At 42.7% G+C, this 25,971-nt stretch overlaps 1 protein-coding gene across 1 annotated transcript in view; it reads right to left on the reverse strand.

Annotated features, from left to right (window-relative positions):
* Window positions 1–921: 921 nt before the first annotated feature.
* The window catches only part of ROCK1 (Rho associated coiled-coil containing protein kinase 1), a 163,566-nt gene continuing 138,516 nt past the window's right edge, over window positions 922–25,971 (reverse strand). Inside the window, exons 24-33 of the mRNA XM_029068629.2 lie at window positions 24,337–24,430; window positions 18,264–18,352; window positions 16,525–16,713; window positions 14,985–15,150; window positions 9,901–9,971; window positions 9,244–9,332; window positions 8,690–8,768; window positions 8,315–8,576; window positions 7,535–7,742; window positions 922–2,301 (exon numbers count right to left, since the gene is read on the reverse strand). Of these exons, the coding sequence (XP_028924462.1) occupies window positions 2,298–2,301; window positions 7,535–7,742; window positions 8,315–8,576; window positions 8,690–8,768; window positions 9,244–9,332; window positions 9,901–9,971; window positions 14,985–15,150; window positions 16,525–16,713; window positions 18,264–18,352; window positions 24,337–24,430 (1,251 nt within the window). The 3' untranslated portion in view covers window positions 922–2,297. The remainder of the gene's footprint in view (window positions 2,302–7,534; window positions 7,743–8,314; window positions 8,577–8,689; window positions 8,769–9,243; window positions 9,333–9,900; window positions 9,972–14,984; window positions 15,151–16,524; window positions 16,714–18,263; window positions 18,353–24,336; window positions 24,431–25,971) is intronic.

A 25,971-nucleotide genomic window follows, 5' to 3' on the forward strand; every position in this document is an offset into this window, starting at 1 on the left:
ACACTAGTCTACACACTTGGGAAAGTAGAATACAAAAGAGTTGGTACATGAGCTCTCCCTGACATACCCATGGTCCTCTCCCACTACACCCAGCTTGTACCCTTCACTCTTCTCAAGTTAGCCTACTCACCATGCCTCATTCTTACTTCTCAAGCAGCCAACCTCTTGCTCACACCATCGTTTCTGCCTGAACGCCCCTTCCCCTTTAAGTCTAACGCACCACTGCTCTCCGTCATAATGATATCTGTGAAAGTGCTTACTGTAGGCCAAGAACCATGTGAAGTGTTGAAGTCGACTCAATACAATCAGATGGGAGTATTTGTCCCAAGACAGTTTTCACAGTGTAAGGACGGAGAGGGAGAACAGGCACGTCGTCGGCGTTTTAGAGGAGGAAATAGATCCAGGACTCACAGCAATTAGGTAGCAAGGCCAAGATTAGAACCTTGGTCTCCTCTCATTCCTTTGCACTTTCCACTAAAAGTGGCTCACCCCATCTTCCAAGTCCTCCTGAAACCCCAACTCCTCTTCAGCATCACCTGACTCCTTGAATACTCCTTCCTCCCTTCCTCCCAATTTCCAATAGCACTTATGTTCAATATTTGAACTCTGGGGTCTCTCCTGCCTGTGATTTATTCCAATCTATGTCTCCCTGACTAGCCTGTAAGCTCCTTGAGAGGAGGGATTGTGTCCACTTACTCTATTGTACTCTTTCATGTGCTTGTCATAGTGCTCTTAAACATAAGTTCTCAGGGGAATTTTGTGTAGATTTCTGAACACATGAGGTAAAACTGCTTGGCAAAATTTGAAATGTAGTTATAGCAGGAAGAAAATATTTGTCGGGTCTTAATAATTCTTTAATAATTAAAACACCTTAAAATAATGCATAGGTTTTGGTCTTAAGAAAACACCATACCTTCCAAAGAGTCTTTAAATTATGTTTATTTCTCATTAAATGAGCACAGAGGCATTAGCATATTAATAACAGATATGTGTATTTGTTAAATATCTAACAGTGCGGCTTTCAAAATACGACTTGAAACATGCACATCACCCTGCAGGCAAATCTGTTTTCCAGTGCTTCTTCTTTGATACACAGAATTGCAAAGCCATTATAAATTACTGAGGAGGTATTTGTTTAAAAAAAATTAAAAAAACTCATACTGCTCATAACATGTATGAACTCTTGTTTCATGGCAAGAGTTTGACAGCATTTACCTTGCAATTCCTTTATAAACTGGAAATGTTCAGATTTTATATTGCAGATAATTGTGAAGTTCATTTGTAGCGGACAGTTTTACACTACTCAGTTTGTGTACTTGAAATCAACCTCTAGAATCTTTTAAATTAAACCAATTATAGAAAAAAAAAAGCCTGACAGGAAAGTTTGCTGAAATTTCTACACAGATGGGTGAAATAATTTTCTCAAATTAAGGCACTAAAAAGGATAAAGCAACTCCCATTAAGTGTACTAAGAATAATTTACTTTTCAAACAGTGCATACATTTCTTATATGTTTGTTAACAAAGTCTTTATCACTTTAAACCATAAGGAAATCTATTAAAAAAATCACAGAATTGATGTACCCCACAATATGCTTTCCAACTTGGCTGTCTTGAACACTTAGTCCCTAATGCCTCTAGGATTAGAATAATTAGGTATGGCTTGGCAAAGATGCATAGATTAAATGGAATTGGTTTTGTCTTTTCCCACCCCTGAATCTACAGTATTTTGTAAAGCAAAATGGAAAAGATTGAACTCCCAGATCTGGTCCAGGCTGTTTAACTCTCCGGTGAAGATGTTGGGTCGAGGGAAGGAAAAAGCTTCTCTGAAGGTCTGAAATCTTCCAAGAGCATAAAAACACTGAGTCTTCAAATAAATTTCAGTCTGTCTCACATTGAGATATTTTCTTTATTCCTTCGTTATAATGATCTTGATGACAGTCATTCCCCAGGGGAAATTGTCCCTTTCTCTCTAACTCATATGAGGAAAAGTGAGTGTGTTCCATCATGATTGATAGGCATTTTTGTAGAAATCCAAAAAGGCAGCACCTTTTTCATGTATCTAGCTAAGCTTGTATTTGCTTGTACTTGCATTACATAGTAATAATTAATCTAATCTATCTGGAGGCAAACCCACAATGATACCCTCTGCGTGCTTTTTTGCAAAGCAAGGAGGAGAGAATAACAGCAATCTTAACCCTGAAGCCTGTGATTCGTGCCTGTCCGCTCTGCATGGTTAAAGAAGCCCAGGTTCTCAGGTGGCGTCTTGCTAGATTCCAACAGACACCACGATGGTGGTTAGCTGTAATAAAAACAAAATAAAGAAAAAGTTCATTAGAGCCAAACTTTCATGCAGCAGAGTTGGTGGGAGGGGAAGGGAGGAAAGGTGCGGAGGAGAACAGATTTCCTTTTGGCAGTTATAAAATTTGACTCTCATAAAACCTCTTCCTTTCCACCCACACTGTTAGCACCGAGGTACAACCTCTGGTTTGGCGAGGGCTAGACTACTGCATTAGGGTCCTTGCTGGTCTCTCAGCCTCCAATCTACCTTACATGATGTCGCACCGATCATCTTCCTGAAGCATCACTCGGTCCACTTCTCTCCTCTCTCCAAATGGTCTGGAATGCCCTCTCTCCTTCTCCACAGGAGACACCACAGTTCTCCCCATCTTCACATCCTAAATTCCGCCTCCATCAACAAGCCACTGCTAGCTCAGTAAATGCTACCACCACCACCTATGGAAATCATTCATTTAATCCCATCACTACTGAAAAGGTCATTCACATGTGAACGGAGCTATAATTTAGCAGTAGGAGACTTGTTCGGACAAATCTAATTTGGACTTGAGGAAAACAAGGGCCAGATCAGCTCCAAAACTTGGGAGCAAGTTTTATTCCTGCCTCAGTGAACAATATTGTATGTAGCCTGGTGACATTTTAATGATGAAAACTAATTCTCCAACGCGAGATCCTTTCAGCTTCAGCTCCAGTTGACTACTGTTACTGAGCCGCAACATCTCTTCAAATTTGAAATGCAGTACCTTGTCATTAGGAAAGCCTGCTCTGCCAGAGATTAGACACCATCGGTAAAAAATGCAGTCATTTAAAAAGAAAAGAGGGGCGGGTGCCAGTCGGCCTATTTAGAAACACAGCAAAATCTTCGGATACCTCTTCACAGTGATGCCTGCTTGCAAAGGACTAGTTCGACGCAGGGAGCCTGGGGCCAAAGCTTTTAGTGTATTGGCAGAGAGTCCTCCCAAAGGGCACAGTCCCATGCCAGGCCTCAGAACGGGTATCCTTCACCTCCAGGCCTGAAGCCAGATGTGGGTTGGGAGTTGTCCAGGTCCTCTAGACTGTAAACTCATTGTGAGCAGGGAACTTGTCTACCAACTCTGTTGTATTTGGCAGTTGTTAAGTGCTTACTATGTGTCAAGCCCTGCGGAAGATACAAGATAACCAGGTTCGACACAGTTCTTGTCCCAAACAGGCCTCACAGTGAAAGGAGGTGGGAGAACCGGTATTGAACCCCCATTTTACAGGTGAGGCAATCGAGGTGCAGAAAAGATCAGTGACTTGCCCAAGGTCATACATCAGGCACATGGTGGAACTAGAACTAGAACCCAGCTCCTCTGACTCCCAAGCCCAGGCTCTTTCCACTAGGCCATGCTGTTCATCTCCTTACACACAGTAAGCACTCAATAAACACCACTGATGGTGATGGTACGAGCCCCTTGGCCTTCAATTAAAAAGTCCAGGAGTGAGGATGGGTGCAGAGAGGGGTAAATGCCCATCTGGGTCCTGGTGTGAACATCTGTATCAAAGGAAGGATTTGAGGTGGGAGGGAGCTAAACCATTTTTCCTTTGTTTTCTGATTACTATTACCTTTTCCTTTCACTCCCCTCCTCTGGCTATAACTGAAACAAACAAGAGCTTGATATCAAAGATTTCAACCTAGGTCCTTGGCATGTTATCCCCATCTGAGGACTTAATAGTCACTCTACTGGTTCCCACACAATACAAAACCCTGAACACTTCTGAACTGCCAAAGCAAGAGACAAACTCATCAGTGACTTGGGAAACGGTGAGGACTCAGCCATATCGATGCTGAGAAATTTCACGGATTTACTGTTCAGAGACCACACCCTTCATTCACTTCCGTGCCAATTTTCTCCCGATAGGAGCTGCTGGCCACAGGGAGACTTGGCATGTGGATATGGATGGCTCAGGGTAGTCATTCATTCTTTCATTCAATCGTATTTATTGAGCGCTTACTGTCTGCAGAGCACTGTACTAAGTGCTTGGAGAGTACAATTCGGCAACAGAGAGTGACAATCCCTACCCAACAACAGGCTCACAGTCTAGAAGTCCATCACAAATACTGGAAAATCAGCCAAAATGTGTATCTCACTGGAGGACTCTGAGCTCATTGTGGGGTGGAGTGTGTGTAGTAATACTGGGATCTCCCAAGTGCTTAGTACAGTGCTTTGCTCACAGTAAGTGCTCAATAAATACAACCGAATGAATGAATGAATGGTGGGTTACCCTTTCCCCTCCTTCCAAATCTAAAGTCTGACTTGAATAGTCAATGCATGTTGGTCTTTTATAGCTCAAGAGCAGCCCTACCTAAGAATATAAGGTTTGCAGCATTTGAGTTGGGCGAGAAAAGGAGCCCTATTATAATACCTTGTCATTTCAGTGCAGGAAATGATCTTTCAGTGACTCTCACAGGCAAAATCACTACCAGCACATGCATCTTTGAGTCCAAAAGGAGGCTAAACTCTCTCATATTTCTTTGCCCAGCAAAATGAAATCATCTGTTCAAACCCTGTGACAGTGAGAGAAGTGATTTCTCACCAATGCTCCCATTACCCTGCTAAATTCTGCAGTTATAAACCACAAGCTCCAGGTGTAAAAGGGTTAATCAAAGGGGGCTACTCTCTAGGGACTGGAATGTCACTGGATCAGCATCCCAGTTGCTAGCACAAGGCGCCAGAAACCAAGACACGAAAGCAATGAGAGACAGGGGACTAAGAAGGGTCACACACCTGATAGGTAGGCACACAAATGAGTTTCCTTCCTTATCCACAGGAATAGAGACTATATTACCAATAGAAAAAGGTAATCTCTTTACTTAAAAATGAAAATAAGCCGGGACTAGACTGTAAGCTTATTATGAACGTGCTGTATTCAACTCTCCCAAGTACAGTGTTCTGCAAACAGTAAGTGCTCAATAAATACCACTGATTGACTATAAACAGCAAGTCTATTTCCTATTATAAACTTTTAATAGGCTCTAAGGCTCAGCTTCAGGTTTTTTATATGGTATTTGTAACACACTTACTGGGTGCCAAGCACTGTACTAAGTGTTGGTATAGATAGAAGATAATCAGAAAAGTCAATGGAGGGTTTTGAGGACACTTGAAGATGATTCAGGCAGCAGTGGTATTTATTGAGCACTTATTAAATGCAGAGCACGGTATTAAGCACTTGAGAGAGTACAATACAACAGAAGCAGCAGACATGTTCCCTACCTATAATGAGCTTACAGTCCAGAGGGGTGACAGGCATTAATATAAATAAATAATTTAATTATGTATATCGTAAAGACTGGAGGCTGCAAGACCAGTAAGAAAGCTGACAAGAACGTCTATCTGTAATAGGACCAGAGCTCATATTTGCCTCCCTTTTTCCTGGCTAAACAATCCATTTCCCTTAACCTGTTCCCACAAGAGTCATTTTTTCCTTAATTAGTTTGGTCGCTCTTGCCTGAACCCTCTTCAACTTCTCTGCATCCTTTTCTCATACTCTTCCTGAGCCATCCTTATCATCCACTAAGCACTTACTGAGCACTACATGCAAAAAACTCTGGTAGAAACAAACACACAGTTCCCTCTATCGAGTCGCTTATGATCCGACGATCCATCCCCAAGCCAAGCAGGAAACGGCGTGGCTCAGTGGAAACAGCACGAGCTTGGGAGTCAGAGGCCGTGGGTTCTAATTCCGGCTCCGCCACGTATCAGCTGGGTGACTATGGGCTAGTCACTTCATTTCCCTGTGCCTCAGTTACCTTATCTGTAAAATGGGGATTAAGACTGTAAACTCCACGTGGGACATTCTGATGACCTTGTATCTACCCCAGTGCTTAGAAAGTGCTTGGCACATAGTAAGCACTTGAAAAAATACCAACATTATTATCATTTTTATTCCCAGGCAGGCTTTTTAAAACACCACCACACTGCTCATACGTACTCCATTTCTGGTCAACCCGAAACCTCAACCTGCACCCAGGCCTCTTTCTGCTGTACTTACTCCTAGCCGGTCTTTTGAGAGGGCTTCTTTTTTCCCTTCTAAACTCTCCTTGCCCATATCCCTCTAGGATGCCAACCTGTTTTGGAAGACCGTGTTTCCAATATGCTGAAGCCACTGTGAATTCTAATCCCTGTGCGCTACCAATGGAAATTCCCCCAGGTTGTCTCTGACCACTCCTCGTTCTTTGCAGTCCTCTGGCCAGCTGGGCATTCACCAACAGCAGGATGGACTTCCCTAGGAAGTCTGTCAATAATGAGGTTCATTCATTCAATAGTATTTATTGAGCGCTTACTATGTGCAGAGCACTGTACTAAGCACTTGGAATGAACAAGTCGGCAACAGATAGAGACAGTCCCTGCCGTTTGACAGGCTTACAGTCTAATCGAGGTTGGAAGAGAAACCTCACTGAAGTCCAGACGCATTATGTCATTTGCTCTCCCTTGCCTACGGGGCTTCCAATTGGTAGGACAGGTTCTTCTCAGAGCCAGGTTGGTGCCTTCCTAATTCCTTGGGTCCTCTTATACATCAACAAGAGCTCCAGGATAAGAACAGAACATTGAGGTGTTCAATCAAGCCCTCAGTTCAAGAAGAATCAAACATTCTTGTCCTCTAAAAGCCACTGGGTCCCGGGGTGTGATTTTAAACTCCCCTTATAAGATAATATCTTTCAGCAAAGAAAATCCTGTCTAAAACCAAAACTTGTAAGCAGAGAGACAAATACTTAAGAAGTTTCTCAAATTTTCAAATATTAAAAGCAAAATTAAGAGTGGATACTGAATATCAATACAATACAGAGAAGTATGTTACATGAGCACAAACAAAATGCCCTTTCAAAGCCCAACAACTGTAATACTTAAGTGACTTTCCTAATTATCTGCTGAAAAAAATCCCAAATCCACCTTTTAGTACAATGTTACAGAGAGCATTTGAGAAAATCAAAAGAGTAGAAAAACATGGTGGGGCATAGAATATTCTGCTGATTTGTTTTCCAATATTTCTATTAATATTCTTCAACTACTTTCTTATGAGCAAGAGAGGTCTATTACAGATCAGACAGACATCTTAATAAATTGAACATGGAGCAGGGGTCTCTTCAGGCATGCCTCTCGTCATCCCTTTTGAAGGTGACTTGCTATGAGAGTGCCTGGAAGCAGAGATCCGAGAGATCATTTGGCAAGATCTTTTTTCCCCATCATCACAAGAAATATGGATATTACAGTCCTCACCTGGTTTTCCCTGATGTATTTTTGACAACTTTTCGGAAAGACTGATTTGCAGTGGATCTTGTAGAAAGCGTCCTTGGGGAAGCTCGGACAAAACTGGATGGTGGAGTCTTGGGGATCTTTTTTACTAGATGAGTAACCCATTTCTTCTGTTCATCCTGGGAACATGCCAACAGTAGCATATCCCTTGCTGATGTTATATCATAGCTCACTGGGAAAACAAAAAATGTCAAATAAGAATGGTTTTCACATGTTCTTTCATTTCCTGGAAAGAAAACGGACAAGATAGTATTCAGACCAATAGGCAAAGCCAAATAAATCTGTTGTTAGTAAAAGAGGAGATAAATCCTAAAAGTACATGCCCAAGACAAGGAACTGAAATTTCGGGGAACGAAATGTAACCCTACCAACCAATCACTGGTATACACAGTGTCTCAGGTATGTGGATCTCAAAGTGGTCTGTCTTGCCAGAGTAACAAAACGATGGCAAACTTTTTTCTTTTAGGTCACATGGGCTTTTTTCCAGGCAGGGATCATGCTAACCATTCATCCATTCATTCATTCAATCGTATTTATCGAGCCACTACTGTGTGCCGAGCACTGTACTGAGAGCTTAGGCGAGTCCATTCCAACAGCAGACACATTCCCTGCCCACAACAAGCTGACAGTCTAATTCTATGGTACTCTCTCAAGTGTTTAGTTTAGGGCTAAGCACACAGCAGGCACTCAGTAGGTGCCTACTATTATCCCCTAGAAAAGTTAGGATAAAAATCAAACTCTTACCTTTGCAAGGGGAAATTAAATCTTCCTTTTTGTCTAAGTGATCCCTGTGGCATTTAACGTGACACCTCCGACACTCCACAGCAGGGGGTGGCTTGAAAACATGCCAGAGGGGTTTGGCACAGGCCTCACAATTGGCTGGAAAGTGGTAGAGTGTAGGAATGAACTCGTGGCCTTTGTGATTTTGAAAGTTAGCCTTCTCTGCTTGCTGACCTGGATCCAACTCCAAATCTTTCCTGCATTCACCCTCATTCGCATAGAGGATCTAATTGAAACAGAATGGTTATTAATAACTCTGGATGTACAGGAATTACATGTCACACATGCCGGAAATTTTTGTTCTAAGACAAACTTGAAAAGCTCTCAACAAATTTTCACCTGGAATATCTTTGGGATTTCTTCGGTTTCTGCTCTATATACATCCCCTTGGGTTACAGGTCTAACGTGAAATAATTTACTGAAATAAAATAAAATAGAAGGGTTAAAAGTTCAAAAAAATTGCTTCTATGGCAGTTGATTCCACCATATAAAACCATGTTTCTTGCCTCCAATGCAAAATGCAAAGCCTCTGATGAACCCACTAAGGGATGTTTTCTTCCATACCTATGCTGGAAAATTCCTCCACTGCCTGGGCCATTCCAAAAGGCACAGAGATTCCTTTCCCTCTCGCAGATCAAATCTTTCTCGCTTTACTTTTAATGACTTGTTCTTAAACCACATCATTTGGATAATACAAAATGGAAAACCCTAAAATGTACATCTCTGGGAGGTTCCCCCCCAGACACTGGCAAAACAAGAATCAGTCCACTTTAAAAATACAGATTATTGGAAATACCCTAAAATAAGCCAGAAGCAATCTTCATAATAATTAATAAAGGACAATTCTGCAACTAATTCTTCCAACCTCATACAAAAAGCAAAACAAAACTTACTCTATGTCTAGAACCATAGACGGATTAGATTGTTCCTTGTCCTGTTCATCGTTATAGAACAAAATTTTTTTGCTGCTCACTACCACATACTGAAATGAGAAAAAAAAGGGGGGAAGTTATAACATAAGCGCCTCCAGGTCCACTTTACCCAAAGTGAAACATTACTCCACTGCACATCTACTCGACTTCCTGTGATACCCTATTACACTGTAAACACCCGAGCCAAAACCTAGTCCTTTCCATTACCAATTATTTTTGAACCTAATCAAAACAGCTGCATTGTAAAATGATAAAATTAAATAACTGCTGCACTGCTGCTGCACTGGAAAAGTGTTAATAAACACCATTAATTAGCACTATTACTCCTGGAAAAACTCCCAAAGTCATTCTGTCGGGAACAATCAACTCAGAGTCCAAACTAACTGTTCTCCCATCTGAAACTCTAGTAAGTCATTATTTTGAAATCAGTCCTAGGTCCTCAATAGTTTGCAGTATTTGCTGGTTCCAAGGTTTCTATAAAATCAAAATTGTTATCCTTTGTAAGCTTCATAAGATAAAAACAAAACCACACTGTAAAGCAAAAAATACGTAAAAAGCAGTGTTCTAAAAGTACATTACGAGAGTTAGAGGACACCAGTTTAAACGAGTATGACATACCTGCTTCTTCCAGCCGTATCGTTTTATATTTCCTCTGTTGGGCACTGAAAGCCAACCTTCAATTCTGGACTCTGGATTCAAAAAAAGACCCATAACAATAATTAGGTGAGTGACCAAAGAAAATGTAAGGAAGTCAGCTTGATCGCATGCAGCAACAGCCGTTCCAACAAGCTAAATGAAAGTGTTGTCATTTGTTCTCTCATGCTTCAACTACAAATTAACGTTTTAATAGCCATACCAAACGGCGGGAAAAACAAAAATCATAAAGCCACTTTTTCAGAAGATTAACACATAACACTTAACTACGAAACAGGAAAGAAGGTTCATTTCTTTCCGAGCCAGGCAAGACTGCACTGAAGAATGAGTTGCAGCTTAAATGGGGTATGATCGGAAAGGTTCCCGGTAGAGATGCCATTTAACATCCAGTCACACTAAAACACTTAGCAGAATGATGCGGCGAGTGAAACAAGCCACAGCGACAGTTTACACGAGGGCAAGAGCAAGCACAAGTACAGAAGGGTCCTATTACTCACAGAAGACAAGAATAGAAGATAAATAAATAAGGAATGCAGGAAGAATCAACTAGATATAAAGAATAAGAGACAAGCAGTTTATTTGGTTTCCATCCAGGTAAACGCACCCTAGACTCTCTTGTCAGAAACTACCCAAACCTATACTCAAGGCTTTGTAAACTATAAAAATACATCCCCATAGAACTGGCCTTCCTGGGATTTTCCTAGCATAAAAAAGATCTCTGAAAAAAGCCAGCTGATAATCTATACAGGTCTGCAGTAATAGAACTGTGTTTTCTTTTACTTACGAAGCTTACAGAGGATAACAATTTTGATTTTATAGAAACCGTGGAACCAGCAAATTCAGAGAAAAGAACAGCCTAGAACAAACTACTTCCTAGAATTGTTCCAACATACCCTCAGTCGTCCCTTAAGGAGGGAAGTCTGAATACAACTAACTCTAGCCTCCCCGAATAATGAGATTTCCACTTGCTCCCTTCAATAACTGGATGCCAACCTCAACTCTGGGTCCTACGTGAGGCAGGGACTAGGCCCAATCAGATTATCTTGTCTCTAGCCCAGCACTTGGTAGAACACTTGGCATATAGTAAATACTTAATAGATGTCACTGTATTATTATTATTATTATCACTATCATTACCATCCTTCCACTCAGTACCCCATAACTGGTTCAATGAATGCTGAAGGTGATGTATATCCATACTGTTTAAACTATCAAATGAAATAACGACAGTGATCCGCTGTAGATTTCTGTGTATGTTCCCAGTGACTATTACAAAATGGAAAGTCTTTCCAAAAGTTATCTGTTAGCAAATAATGAGAGAAGGGGTAAGTATCCAACAATTCAACTAAAATACCACCAAAGCCTGCCAGTTGTGAAGAAATGGCTTAAGAAAATCCAGCTGAGTCTACAAAGTAAGTCTAGAACAGGGCAAGGATCGTATCTACAAACTCTATTGTTCTCTTCCAAAAGCTCAGTATAATCTTCTGCACAGAGCAAGCACTCAATAAATACTATCATCTGAAACCCGAAGACTGACAAATACCATTAACTGCTTAGCTCCCTAGCCTCTGCGGATTGGCAGTATTATTTTAACTGAAATAATTAGAAAATTGTATTCAATTCTTTTGCCCAAATCTTTGTACTCCTACATCCTTTGCATTTACTGGACCTGAAAATAAGTTCAGGAAGTTTTATTGTGCTGGAGACCAGCTGCTGGTCGATACTTCCTTAACAAAGTCTGTCCTCTCAATTAATTTTTCACTGTAGGAGGAAAAGATTTGATTTTTCAACACATTCCCTCATACTTCAAAAAAAAGGGCTATCCCACCCTCTCCCAGTTTACATTGTATTGTTAAACAATGGATAACTTGTGACCAAAGGGTGGAGCCCAGCAAACTGGGCCTGACCCAGGAACCTCCACACAGTCCAACCAAGGGACGACAACGGGTCCAATTTAGGGTAACCTTAGGTAAGAATGGGGAAGAGTAAAGGGAGGGGAAAACAAACAGCACTCTGGCCCACAGAAATCACAGTGGCCACTGCCAGAAGCTTCTACATCCACACCCGGGTTTCAAGGCCCAGTAGCCGCTAGGCCTTGTTTCTGTTCTGTTCTGTTCCACACACATAGCATGTTTCTGTGCTCTTCCCCCACCAGAGTGCTGTCAGACCTAGCCAGGTTTCGGGCTAGGATGAACTTATTTTGTAATTTTCCAATATATATTTTTTATGGTATTTATTAAGCACTTACGACGTGCCAGGCACTGGGGTAGGTACAAGTTACTTGGCTTGAACACAGTCCGTGAGGGTTCACAGTCTTAATCCCCACCCAGTGCTTAGAACAGTGCTTGGCACAGAGTAAGTGCTTAACAAATACCATCATTATTACTTTACAGATGAGGTAACTGAAGCACAGAGAAGTTAAGTGACTTGCCCAAGGTCACATAGCAGACAAGTGGGAGAGTGGGATTAGAAACCAGGTCCTTCTGACTCCCAGACCCGTACTCTATCTACTAGGTCACACAGCTTCTCTGGTTAAATCAGGACTATGTTTAAATAGTCCAGTTTAAATCCGGACTATTTAAATCATTACCTATTTCCTTATTTTAATGTCTTTCACATAGGGAAAAGCTTCCAAAGGTATTAAAACCTTGAAATATATATATATACACACACATATTCCTAACATGGCATTCAAAATATTAGATAGATCCAATTAACAGATATATATTGCCATGTACATTTGTGGGCAGGGAATGTGTCTGTTAATTCTTGTACAGTGCTCTGCACATAGTAAGTGCTTGATAAATTCGACGGAATATACAGTCTCTATATGTAGATACCTGTACAGAAGCTGTTATATTTGCAAAAATTAATTTATGAAATGTGTGATATATTTAGTATGGATATTAAGAATAAGCATACTATAATAAATGTAGAATGTATGCTTATTTAAATGTGCAAGTATATGTTCAAATGAGGTTGTGTATACTCCCAACCACTGGGGGACAAAAGCTTAAAATGCTATGCTCTTTGGCTCAGGGTTTGAATTTTTTTACTAGTGTTTTCTCATATCTATACATTTATTGGGGGTGGTTAATGCTATGCTACACCATGGATTCTCCAGGAAGTGAACATCTGTGTGTTACTTTTAATCCTCTCCATCAAATTTCACTCATCCGGATTCCATTTTTCTTATCAGGAATGCCAACCTTCATTCCGAACCCATTCTGAGACAGAGCAGTCCGTCCCTCAACAGCTTTGAGGACCACTGCCCATGCAGCACTCTCAAATCTCTAGAGGACATTTTCATAGTTTGGGTTCGGGGAGCAAGCCAACTCTACTCTTCCTGCCTACAGGTCTAACAAAAGCAAAACACTATACCTAATAGGAGTCTCAGTTCTCTCAGCTGTAAAATGTGGATTATAACTGTGAGCTCCATGGGGGGCATGTATGTGTCCAACCTGATTACCTTTTAACTACCCCAGCGCTTAGTAGAGTTCCTGGCACTCAGTAAGCGATTCACAAATTCCATCATTTAAAAAAAAACCCCAAAACCAACCAGTATTTAAAAATCCTGGCCCCTTTTCATTCATTCATTCATTCATTCATTCATTCATTCATTCATTCCTATTTATTAACTGAGTGCAAAGCACCGTACTAATCGCTTTGGAGAGTACAATATAACAATAAACAGACCCGGTCCCTGCCCACAATAAGCCTTTTACATTCTACTGGTTGCTTCTGCCCTTCAGAGGAATCTAACAGGAACAAAACGCTGAAGTATAACTCAATTTAATCAACTCAGACGAGACCCAGTTAAATTCTTCGGCAGTCAACAAACCTGACTCTCTTTACCAGTTCATGGCTTTAATGTAGAATAAAAATGGATAAGTAGAGGATGAAAGAAGTCAAAGAGTACAGAGTCAGAATTTAAGACTTCAAACTCTTAGACGTGCTAATTTCTCGATCAAGTTGCCAAGGCATTCGAAGTTTTTGAGCAGTAGAGAAACGTGGACTGAATGTTTCCTTTTTTTCTTAGAAAAATTATCTGGGCAGCTGCGTGAAGTAAGGTCTGGAGTGGAGAGAGACAGGAGGCAAGGAGATCAGCAAGGAGGATGATGCAGAAGTCAAGGCAGGATAGGATCAGTGCTTGGATCAGTTTGGAGGGAAAGGAAGGGATGAATTCTAGAGATGTTCTGCAGATCAAATGGGCAGGATTTAATGACGGACAATGTGCATATTGAATGAGAGAGCTGAGTTGAGGAAAATGCCAGGTAGGGGCTTGTGAGACAGGGAGGGTGGTGTCTACAGTGATGGGAAAGTCTGCAGGACAGGGCAAAATGGCTTAATTTAGGCTTGGAAACCCTTTTTAAAAGATTAGGTTCCAATCCCCAAACCCACTTGCCCACCCTGATCCTGCTGCCCTCAGCCCCTCATTCTTCTGTCCCCATTCTGGCACTGGGTTGCCAGCTGGTTGAAGAACACTGGGAACCATGGTAGCCAGGCCCCAGAACATTGTGCTAGCCCTGGGCAGGAACACACTACCGTAAATATTTTTTATGGTCGTCTCCCTCAGGAGTGTAAGCTCCTTGTGGGCAGGGAATGTGTCACTTTGTTATCGAGCACCTCCCAAGGGCCCGGTACAGGGCACCGTACCAAATGGGTGCTCAGTAAATGCTATTGCTGTTCTTACAACTTTTGAAGAGCTACACCTTGGTGTGAGGCCCTGCCTCTTCTGAAGGCTAATGGCTACTGTTAGGGGAAGGGGCTCGCCAAGATTGCCTCAACAATTTACAAAGAAGCCGCTGGCCTTTACTACGGTGTCAGCCTGAGGGACCCCCCCCCAAACCTCAACGGCCCGACCACATGGGGTTGTTTTGGGGAGCTGGGGGTACTGCTCATCCCCGGGGGGTTTGGCCAATCTGAATCATAATTATGGTTTCCTCTCCCTTCAACATAACAGCATTAAATAAGTGGAATAAACTTTCAGAACCAAGAATTCCTAAGGCATAAAGCAAGCAGACCTGGGTGAAATTAAGTGTACTTACCTACAAGGTTCCCATCAGTTTCATCAGGCTGAAGGCTGGCCACACTGCCAGAATCCATTCCGAGTTGAAGGTCTGAAAGTTTACTACGTAACTGCTCTATATCACTCTCTTTGCTGGCCAGCTGCATCTGAAGCTCGTTCCGATGGGTGGACTCTTCCACCAGTTGCTGCATTTAATGAAGTGTACATCACCACACACACAAAAAAAGAGAATAGTTTTGAACAAAGTATGTTGAATAATAATCCTCTCCGGAACCCAAAGAGGGAGATGGTTGGCTTCAGAGAGATCACAAGGACTAGGCACTTTTAATGAGAACTCCAAAAAAATTACCTTAATAGCTATTAGAATAAAGAAAAGAATTAGAGAAGCATCATAGCTTAGTGGAAAGAGCCTGGGTTTGGCAAGTCAGAGGACGTGGGTTCTAATCCCGGCTCCGCCACTCGTCTGCTGTATGACCTTGGGCAAGCCGCTTTACTTCTCTGTGCCTCTCCGTTACCTCATCTCTAAAACGGGGATTAAGACTGTGAGCCCCAAGTGGGACAACTTGATTACTTTGTATCTACCCCAGTGCTTAGAACAGTGCTTGACAGTAAGCGCTTAACAAATACCATAATAATAATATTGTTATTATTATTAATAAAGGGGCTCCTACATGGGCTTGAAAGACTGGAAGCTTTCGCTTTGCTTGGCTTTCACAAAGTGCTTTTGGATCACGCATACAGTTTGAAAAAGTATAAAAGCCACACTGAAACAGCTTTGCTTTCCGTCCAAAAGGCAACAATTTCACCTGAATGTATAGCTTATGTAGCAGGCTTGCCATTTCCCCTTCAGAGGAGTAATAATCTAACCCGTGGCATACACAGCCACGTTTTTAAGTCTGCTTATTGCCTAGTGTCTGTACCTCTCAATTACGTTTCTGCCTCTGCCTCTCTGGGTCTCCGGGAAAACGGGGAAACCCCGCTTTTGAACTGATGCAACCCGTGGATTTTGACAAGCAGCAGCAATGGGGAATAGGGCAAGGAGGGATAGAGAGGTGAGGGAAATAGAAGGGTTGGATGCTATGAGGGAGGGTCCAAGTTTGGGGGGCAGAAGGGAGGAGGCCTCCAGCTTCCAGGCTCTCCCCTATCCTTCCTGTTCCTGTGAGCTTCCCACCTGGAGGGTAAAAAAAAAAGAGGACCCTCGACTCCTAGAGCCTTCAAGCACCACTTTGCTCTCCGCATTGCGTTAGCCTCACGCCTTTTAAAATTGGGTTACTGGGGTAGATGAAGTATTAATATTTATATTTAGATAGATATAATTAAATACACTCAAGCTATAATATCAACGTTTACGTTTAATATTGATATTTAAAGTTAGATCGCAAACTAGTATTTAATATATTAAATGTAAGAACTTAGTATAATGCCTGAAAAAATATATTTTCAATAAAATTAATTCTGATTTTCCTGATGGCAGAATGAAAATCATCCAGTGGCTCTGTGTCCCTCAGAGCCTACCGTCCAACTGTTAAATCTGAGGTGATATAGGAAACACTCATTACCGCTTGCATCTCGTTGAGTTCCTTCTGGTATTTCACCACCATCTGATTGAATTTCTCTTTTTCTTGATTAAGATCGAGTTGGAGTTTTCGGTTTTCCTTTTCTTTCTTTCTCAAATCTTGGGTATTCGCTTTCTTCCTATCGATTTTAAAATCCTTGCGATTCATTATCTCTGCCAATTTGTTCACGGCCTATTTAAGACAAAAATAAATAAAAGTGATGAATTTTTTACATCCACCTGAATCATCTTCCTAAATGGATAAAACAACTTCAAAAATTAGAAGTGAGAGAAATATGCTCAAATTCTAGATGTTAGGTTTTCTAAAGCCCAGAGTGACTAAAGTCACCATAGCAAGCTTCTCTACATGAGCCCATTCTTGTGGCTACAAGATAGGTTCCCCCAGCCTTACATACTAATCTGCAGTAAAAAAACCCACTGAATTTTCCAATTATAAAATTCAACAGCAATGTGTAGGTTATGCAGAACTTGAGATGCACATGGGGGGCTGTGTGTGTGTATATATGTATATACATAAACACACAAAGCAACAACTGGTGGGATGGTAAAGAATCCATCTGGCATCTTCCTTGAGCAGACACATCATGTCACACCTATTACCAGTGTAACCAAATAAGAAGTCCTTCCATTAGGCTTCAGGGCCTCCTTCCTCTCTTCTCTCTCCTCAACGACCCTGCTGAGGCAAGACCGTCTGCTCCAGCTAAGCCTACCATCTGCTTACCACCCTTTGACACCTGGAACTTTATTATATTTCAGGTTCCCTCACTAAGCTGTCTGCAACTCAAAAATAGGGACAGCTGCCAATGGGCACTCATTCAATACTGCTGCCTGATGAAGAGGTTTACGATAGCTAGCTCTTCTAAGGTCCCCTTGCTCAAGATGATGGACCAAAGTTTTGAAGGGGAAGAACTGAGATTATAGTCCAAGCCCACATAACCCTTGCCTCCTTCTGCCCTCCCCGACTGCCCCCTAGGAAATACCTCTTGGTCACCCCACCCTACCTTCATATATTCCTCCATTTCAGCTCCATCCTAGTTTTCCTTGTCCTTTATAATTTTTAATTCTAACCATTCATTCATTCAGTTGTATTTATTGAGCGCTTACTGTGTGCAAAGCACTGTACTAAGCACTTGGGAGAGTTCACTAGAACAATAAACAGACACATTCCCTCCCCACAGTGAGTTTACAGTATTGAGGGGGAGAAAGACAATAATGCGAATAAATAAATAAATTACGAATAACTAAACAGAATGGATTCCAAACTACCCACCTTCACCCCACAGGAAAGGAATTAAACCTGGCCATCTGGTCTCCTTTACATTAATACTAAATGGGAGGAATGCTGGTGGGTTTTTTTGTATGTGTAGAAGTCTCTACAGGACAGTGAACAGAAGCAACTGAGACACCCCAGATATCTACTGGAGGCTCTTAGTCTGCCTTGAACCATGGAGAACACATCTATTAAGCCAGGCAGAAAACGTTCAGGGTCTCAAAGGATCTATAGTACAGCCCTAAGAGGGTTCTGCATCTTGTTTTGGGCCCAGTTCAGATATTGCTGTTGCACTCATTTTCTTACAGTCTGCTTAAATTTCTGGCTGCTTCTTGGAACAGAGTATGAGTCTTCTCCCTTCTTTCTACACCAGCCCCTAACTCGGTGTGTCATATTCGCATGGGGACTTGATGAAAAACTATAAGCACTAGGAAAATGCTGAAAGCACATACCTGGGTTTTCAGGGTTCTTTCAGTGTTAATACTCTTCTCATAAGTAGCTTTGATATTACTGATTTCTTCTTCTTTCTTCAATCTGTATTCTGTTAAACAAATGCCAGGGCATGTCAAGTTCATCCTATTACATAATGAATTTCTCCAATATCACATTTAGAGCCTGATGGAAGCATTAACTTGCCACTAAGTCGGTCATTTTCTACACTTCAACTACTTTCATTCATTCAATCGTATTTATTGAGCACTTTCTGTGTGCACAGTACTGTACTAAGCACTTGGAAAGTACAATTCAGTAACAGATAGAGACAATCCCTACCCAACAAGAGGCTCAGAGTCTAGATGGGGGAGACAGACAACAAAACAAGTAGACAGGCATCAAAAGCATCAAAATAGATAAATAGAACTATAGATATATACACATCATTAATAAAAATAAATAGGATAAATCTGTACAAATATACACAAATGCTGTGGGGCGGGAGAGGGGGTAGAGCAGAGGGAGGGAGTAAGGGCGAGGGGAGGAGTAAGTGGGGAGGGGAGGAGGAGGCTTTGAAGGGGGGGAAGAGAGCTAGTTTGGCAGTTGTGAGGAGGGAGGGCATTCCAGGCCAGAGGTAGGACGTGGGCCAGGGATCAAAGGCAGGACGGGCGAGAAGGAAGAACCGTGAGGAGGTTTGCGGCAGAGGAGCAGAGTGTGCGGGCTGGGCTGTAGGAGAGAAGGGAAGTGAGGTAGGAGTGGGCAAGGTGATGGAGAGCTTTGAAGCCAAGAGTGAGGAGTTTTTGCTTCACGTGAAGGTTGACAGGCAACCAATGGGGATTTCTGAGAAAGGGAGTGACATGCCCAGGGTGTTTCTACAGAAAGATAAACTGGGCAGCAGAGTGAAGTACAGACTGAAACTGAGAGACACAAGAGGCTGGGAGATCAGAAAAAAAGCTGATGCAATAATCCAGTCGGAATATTATGAGAGCTTGTACTAGCAAGGTAACAGTTTAGATGGAGAGGAAAGGGCGGATCTTGGCGATGTTGTGAAGGTGACACCAGTAGGTTTTTGTGACAGATTGGATGTGTTGGATGAATGAGAGAGTGGAGTCAAGACCTAGTTTGCGGGCTTGCGAGACGGGATGGATGGTAGTGCTGTCCACAGTGACGGGGAAGTCAGGAAGAGGACAAGGACTACGTAACCTGGGGTCACTTACTGTTACCGTGCTGCGAGGTCAAACTAAATAGTCGCCACTCTACTCCCAGATGCTTGCTAGCTCTAGAGCATAAAAGATTCCCTCTCTCTAGCAAGTAAAGGAAACCTAAGTCCAGGTGACCTCAAGGTGCACCTCCCCCTCACATTCCCAGGTGGCCAAGGAACACACAGCTCCTTGTCTTGCAGTGTTCACGGAGCGGAGGAATTTCTGATAATTGACCCTGGGGTCAAAGATACAGATAGCTATTTGTATATTCTGATGTCACGGTCATCCCTCGTCTAATGCCTAGCATGTAGAGACTGCCCCGGGATGAGTGTGGCTCAGGATGAGAAAAGAAGGGATGAATGCTAAAATCCACACTTTCCTCTCCACCCAAATTCCTACTACGTTGATCTACTACTTTATGCTATCTCGCCCTAACTACTGCATCTGCCTCTTCGCTGACCTCCCCTCCTCCAGTTTCTCCTCATTCCAAGACACAATTCATTTTTCTAAAAAAAAAAAACCATTCAGTCCACATCTCCCTACGCCTTAAGAACCTCCAGTGGCTGACCATCCACCTCAGCATCAAACAGAAACTCCTTACCATCGGTTACCCTGCCCGCTCCTACCTTACCTCACTGATCTACTAAAGCCCAGCCCACCAACTTCGATCCTGTAGCCCCAGCTTGCTTACTGTCCCCCCATTTCCTCTATCACCACCAACCCCCTTCCTCAAATCATGCCTTTGTCCTGGAATGCCCTCCTCCCTATTTGCCAAATTACCAAGGTCACATCTCCTCCAAAAAGCCTTGAACGTGGATTTGCACCTTTTACTCACCCCACCCTCAGCCCCACAGAACTTATGAACGTATCTGTAATTTTTGTATTTATATTAATGCCCGTCTCCCCCCTCTAGATTTTAAGCACACTGTGGGGAGGGAACGTGTCTATTAGCTTTGTTATGTTGTACTCTCCCAATTGGTACAGTGCTCCGCACACAGTAAGCATTAGATAAATGCGACTGATTGATTGAGGCCTTCCCCCAGAAAGCCCTCTTTTCCCCGACTCCTTCCCCTTCCATGTTGTCTATGCACTTCTATCCTCTGGACACTTGATATTTCCCCCACCCTCAGCCCCACAGCACTTATGTACAAGTCCATAATTTCTTTATATCGTCTGTCTCTCCCTCGAGACTGTAAGCTCATGGACATGGACATGGACAAGAAATGCATCTACCAATTCTCCTGCATTGTACTCTCTCAAGAGCTTAGCACAGTGCTCTGTACACAATAAGTCCCAACAATTACCACTGATTGATGACCATGGCTTGGGAAGGAGGAAATCAGAGCCACACTGAGAAGGACCCAAGAGACAGAAGCTGACTTTGAGGATCCTGAGGAGACAGGTGCTGATAACTAAAGCTTGACTCTCATGAAGATGGGTTCCCAAGTCATTCCCATCAGAAACAAGACTTGAGATCACAATGTTACTTGGGATACTTGGGAATGGTTAACGTTTGTTCCATGGAGTGGGTTTGTTCTCCTTGGGAATTAAATTTTATAGTATCTTAGAGAGTCTGGGACAGTTTCTTAGTCTCTACCTCTCCCAAGCAACTGGGATACAGCTCTGGCAGCAATACGAACTGGATGGACCACAGGCATGTCGGGTGACATAGTTCAAACTGGAAGTGGCCTTCCAAAAAGTCTAGGGCTATGGGAAGCAGTGTGGCCTACTGGATAGAGCAAAAGCCTAAGAGTGAGAGGAGATGGGATCTAATTCCAGCTCTGCCTCTTACCTGCTGGGTGACTCTGCGAAAGTTACTTTAACTTCCCTATGCCTCAGTTTCCTCAACTGCAAAATAGACGCTATACCTGCTCACTCTCCTATGTAGATTGTGAGCCCCATGCGTGACGGGTTGTGTGCCTGACCTGATTAGCTCAAATCCACTCCAGTGCTTAGAACAATGCTTGACCCATAGTAAGAGCTTAACAAATAACAACAACTATTACTATGCAACTTCATGTTGCTAACTTTTGGAAAAACACTAGTTGCAGTAACTTTGTCTAGTGGCAAGCGAGCTGGATGAGATCGGAATCATTCTAAACTTTCACATGTACCCATGGAAGAAAAGGGTTAGAAAGCAGTGTGACCTAGTGGAAAGAGCACACTGGCCTGGGAGTCACAGGTCTTGTCGTCTCCGACCCATAGCGACGCCACTGACACATCTCTCCTAGAATGCCCCACCTCCATCTGCAATGATTCTGGTAGTGTATCCACAGAGTTTTCTTGGTAAAAGTAAGGAAGTGGTTTACCGCCGCCTCCTTCCACGCAGTAAACTTGAATCTCCACTCTCTACACTCTCTCTCGTGCCACTGCTGCCCAGCACAGGTGAGTTTTGACTTGGAGCAGATTGTCTTCCCCTCACTAGCCATTGCCCAAGCTAGGAATGGAATGGATACGCCATGCTGGATTCTCCCTCCCACTGCTGATAGCGGCAGAGTACCGGAAACTCTCCAGGTGCAACCCTGAGAGGGAGGAGTCGGAGGACTTGAGTTCTAATCCCGGCTCCGCCATTTGTCTGCCGGTGACCTTGCAAAATGCCTAATGAGACTTTGAACCCCATGTGGGACAGGGTCGGTGTCAAATCTGATTATCTTGCATTTTCTTCAGAGATTAGTACAGTCTTGGCATATAGTAAGTGCTTAACAAAAACCATAAAAAAAGGTGAGCAGTATACTGCCCGACCGATCCATCCATATCCAATTAGCTGTTGGACTGACTGAGGGGAGCCACTTTGGACCTGGCCAATAAAGAGGGATCAGAATCAGCTGGCCTCCTTGGTAAGAACCTTGGCTAAGAGTGTGGACAGGAGTGTGACTGAGAGGATGCTGTCCTTCGTTACCAGTTCCAAATAAGGAATGGCTTGTTTAGAAATGGAAGACTCTGCTATATTCTGGTTCTGTGGCCCATCATCCCCTACCTCAGTTTGTTTGCTACAGTGGTGAGTATGGCAAGTGACTATTAAGCCATGCTTCAGTCAAGGTTCATTTCAATACTCAGAAGATCCTTCTACCCAAACAGCTAAAACATCAAGGATAATGGAGGTAATTTTGGTTTGAGAGAGTTCTGGAAAGGATTTACCCATTCAAATTGAGCTCCTCAACTGTGGCCAATTGGGCCTGTAGTAGGAACTAGCTGCCAGGATCTAGAAATTGTTGAAGTTGTTCCCCAAGTCAATCACCAGTCCCTTCAACAATCAAACACCCACATTTCTTAAATGGAATTTCTTTAAAATTGACACCCCTTCACTTTATGCCGTATTTGCCCAATGCTCCATAAAGCAGAACTTGACACTGTGCTCTTCTAATGCACAATGGGTGGGCTGGGTTGGCCCCTGGAGGGTCTTGAGGCATGGGGAAACATGGACTGAAATGAAAAATGACTGGACTGAAAAATGATCTGGGCAGCAGAGTGAAGTAGGGACTGGAGTGGGGAGACACAGGAGGCAGAGAGGTCAGCAAGAAAGCTGACAAAGTAATCAAGGTGGGACAGAATAAGTGCTTGGATTAACACAGTAGCAATTTGGAAGGCAGATCTTAATGATATTATGAAAGTTGGACCGAGAGGATCTGGTAACAGATTGCACATGTGGGTTGAATGAGAGATGAGAGGAGGATAATGCCAATGACTTGTGAGAAAAAGGAAGGATGGTGGTGCTGTCTACAGTGATGGGAAAATTGGTGGGAGGACAGGGTTTGGATCAGAAGATAAGGAGTTCTGCTTTGGACATGTTAATGTTGAGGTGTCGGCGGGACATCCAAGTAGAAATGTCTAGAAGGCAGAAGGAAATGTGAGACTACAGCGAAGGAGAGAGATCAGGGCTGAAGATAAAGATTTGGGAATCATCGCATACTGGTGGTAGTTGAAGCCAAGGAGTAGATGAGTTCCCCAAGGGAGGGGGTATAGATGGAGAACAGAATAGGACCCAGAACTGAACGCTGAGGAATTCTCAAAAGTGTGGGAGGGAGAGGAGGAACAACCCACAAAAGAGACTGAGAATGAGGAATGAGAATGAAGCTGAGGTTGGATAATGTCGACAGGGGTGAAGGGAGCTGAGAGGTCAAGGAGGATTAGGATGGAGTAGAGGCCACTGGATTTGGCAAGAAGGAAATCACTGGTGACTTTTTAGAGGGTGGTTTCTATGGAGTGAAGGGGATGGAAGCCAGATTGGAGGGGATCAAGGACAGAATTGGAGGAAAGCAACTTGAGATGGCAGGTGCAGACAATTCGCTCAAGGAGTTTGTAGAGGAATGATAGGAGGGAGAAGGGGCGATAACTGGAGGGAGTTGTGGGCTCCTGGATACATATATATATATATATATTTTTTTTTTTTTAGAATAAGAGAGACATGCGCATGTTTGAAAGCAGTGGGGAAGAAACCAGTGAAGAGCAAACAGTTGAAGATGTCTGTCAGGGAAGGAAGTAGGGAGGGGACAAGTGTTTTGTTATGGTATGAAGGGATGGGGTCAGATGTGCAGGTGGAGGGTGTGTATTTTGAGAGAAGGCAGGGGATCTCCTCTTGAGATAGTGCTGGGAAAGATGGGAGAGTTAAAGAAGGGGCAAGAGGAGGGAGGGACCAGAAAAACAGCAAAGGAAATTTTAGGGAGATCACACGTAATAGTTTCAGTTTTCTCAAAATAGGTGGTCCAGTCAATAGCGGCAAGAAATGAAGGAGGCAGGGGAACAGGAGCTTTAGGAGCAAGTCAAACATCTGGAATAACTGGTGAGGATAATGGGCACAGATGTCAATAAGGTTGGAGAAATAATTTGCCAGTGTGCATACTTATGCCTGGATTTGATTTGGCATTATGAAAACAAAATAAAAAAGGTATACCTTCATCTGCCTTTCTCATCTTCTCAGTCAGCTCTTCATTTTCTTTTTTTAATAACTCAACATCTTTGGTTAAGGTAACGTTGTTTTCTTCCAACTGAATAAAAAACACAAACTCCATAAGTAATTTTTATTAAAAACAACTCTTTGACAAATTAGGTGTGTTATTTTCTTCAGATAAGAACAGCTCAATCACTGCCTACTTGGAGGAAAAAGTATTACATTAATGAAGGAAGCCCATAGTTCTGTGTGCACGACTTTTGAGGTCAGAAAGTGTACAATGCCTATGACCATAGGAAAAAAGATAGGCATTGGGACCTTAGCAGTAGGGAGAAATTTGGTTTTTGATTACACTGTTAGAATCAAATGGTTTTCCAGGCTAGAAGTGAATGTAAAAAGAATAAAAAATATGCTATATATGCATGGAGGTTTGGCGTGCAAACATCTAATTTCTAAACAGAGCCGTTCCTGTGAACACCTAAATCTGAAAGCAACCCCACAAAGTCCTCCCTATTTTTAAATATTACAATGAGTTTACTTTTGGGCTTTGAAGTGTTTCAAAGCCTTGATGAAGAGACTACCCATCAAACTTTACAACAGGTCCCTTTCTACTGACTTCAAAGGCCTACCAATCTAGCAATCAAAGTATTTATTGGATATTTATTTGGTTCAGAACACTAAACTATGCGCTTGAGAGAGGACAGTGGAGTTAGCAGACCTGATACTTGCCCTTTAGGAACAATCTAGCACATCATAACAAGTATGTAACCTGTTCAATCAATCACGTTTAATGAGTGTCTACTCCCAAACACTTGGGAGAAAACAACCGAGTGAAAAAAAATACGGTCTCTGCTCACAAAGGAGCTGAGAATTTCAAGTGGGAGACTGACAGTCACAAGCCATTCACAAAGAGAGGAGAAAGAAAAAATTGCTACCACTTTCGACAGCAAAAAGTATGGAAGGATAAACAAATACATTTGGGCATTCCTCCTACATCACTGTAGCTGTACTCCGGCAAAGCCCCATGTTATACAACGCTCATGCTGTGTCAACAACTGTCTCAGTGGGAAATAACCGTTTCGGGGTAAAATAGTCACCCATGTAGAAACTTGTGCCATAAAGAATTACATAAGATGTGTTGAACGGAAGACTCTAGGCATATTTAGGCCTATTTCCAGAAGGGAGGCAGCCCCTCTTCCTGGTGCCAACCCCTAGTTCCCACAGATAGCCATCCCTTCCTTCTCCCTCTTCCTTTCCATTCAGGGGTGGCCAGATGGGGATTTGTGTGGGGAGGAAGGGGAGAAAACTTTCCTAGAGAGGACTATGCCTAGCTATCTTCGCCCTACCACACAAACCATACAGGCCATCAGGGGGAATCCATCAATCAGTGGGATTTACTGAGAGCTTACTGTGTCAGAGCGCTGTACTAAATGCTTGAGAGTTTAGTACATGCTCTTTAGAGATGGCAGACAGTAATCCCTGCCCACAGGGAACTCACATCTAGAGGGGGAGTTTCCAATGCTCCCCTACACCACTTTTCAGGAAAATTGATGCACCCCGCCAATGAAATTATTTTCTATCAACCTGTGACATTGACTGAACATTTCCTATGTGCAAAGCACTGTACTATGTGCTAGG

The sequence above is a fragment of the Ornithorhynchus anatinus genome, chromosome 7 (genome assembly GCF_004115215.2).
Source record: "Ornithorhynchus anatinus isolate Pmale09 chromosome 7, mOrnAna1.pri.v4, whole genome shotgun sequence".
Classification (NCBI taxonomy): Eukaryota; Metazoa; Chordata; class Mammalia; order Monotremata; family Ornithorhynchidae; genus Ornithorhynchus; species Ornithorhynchus anatinus.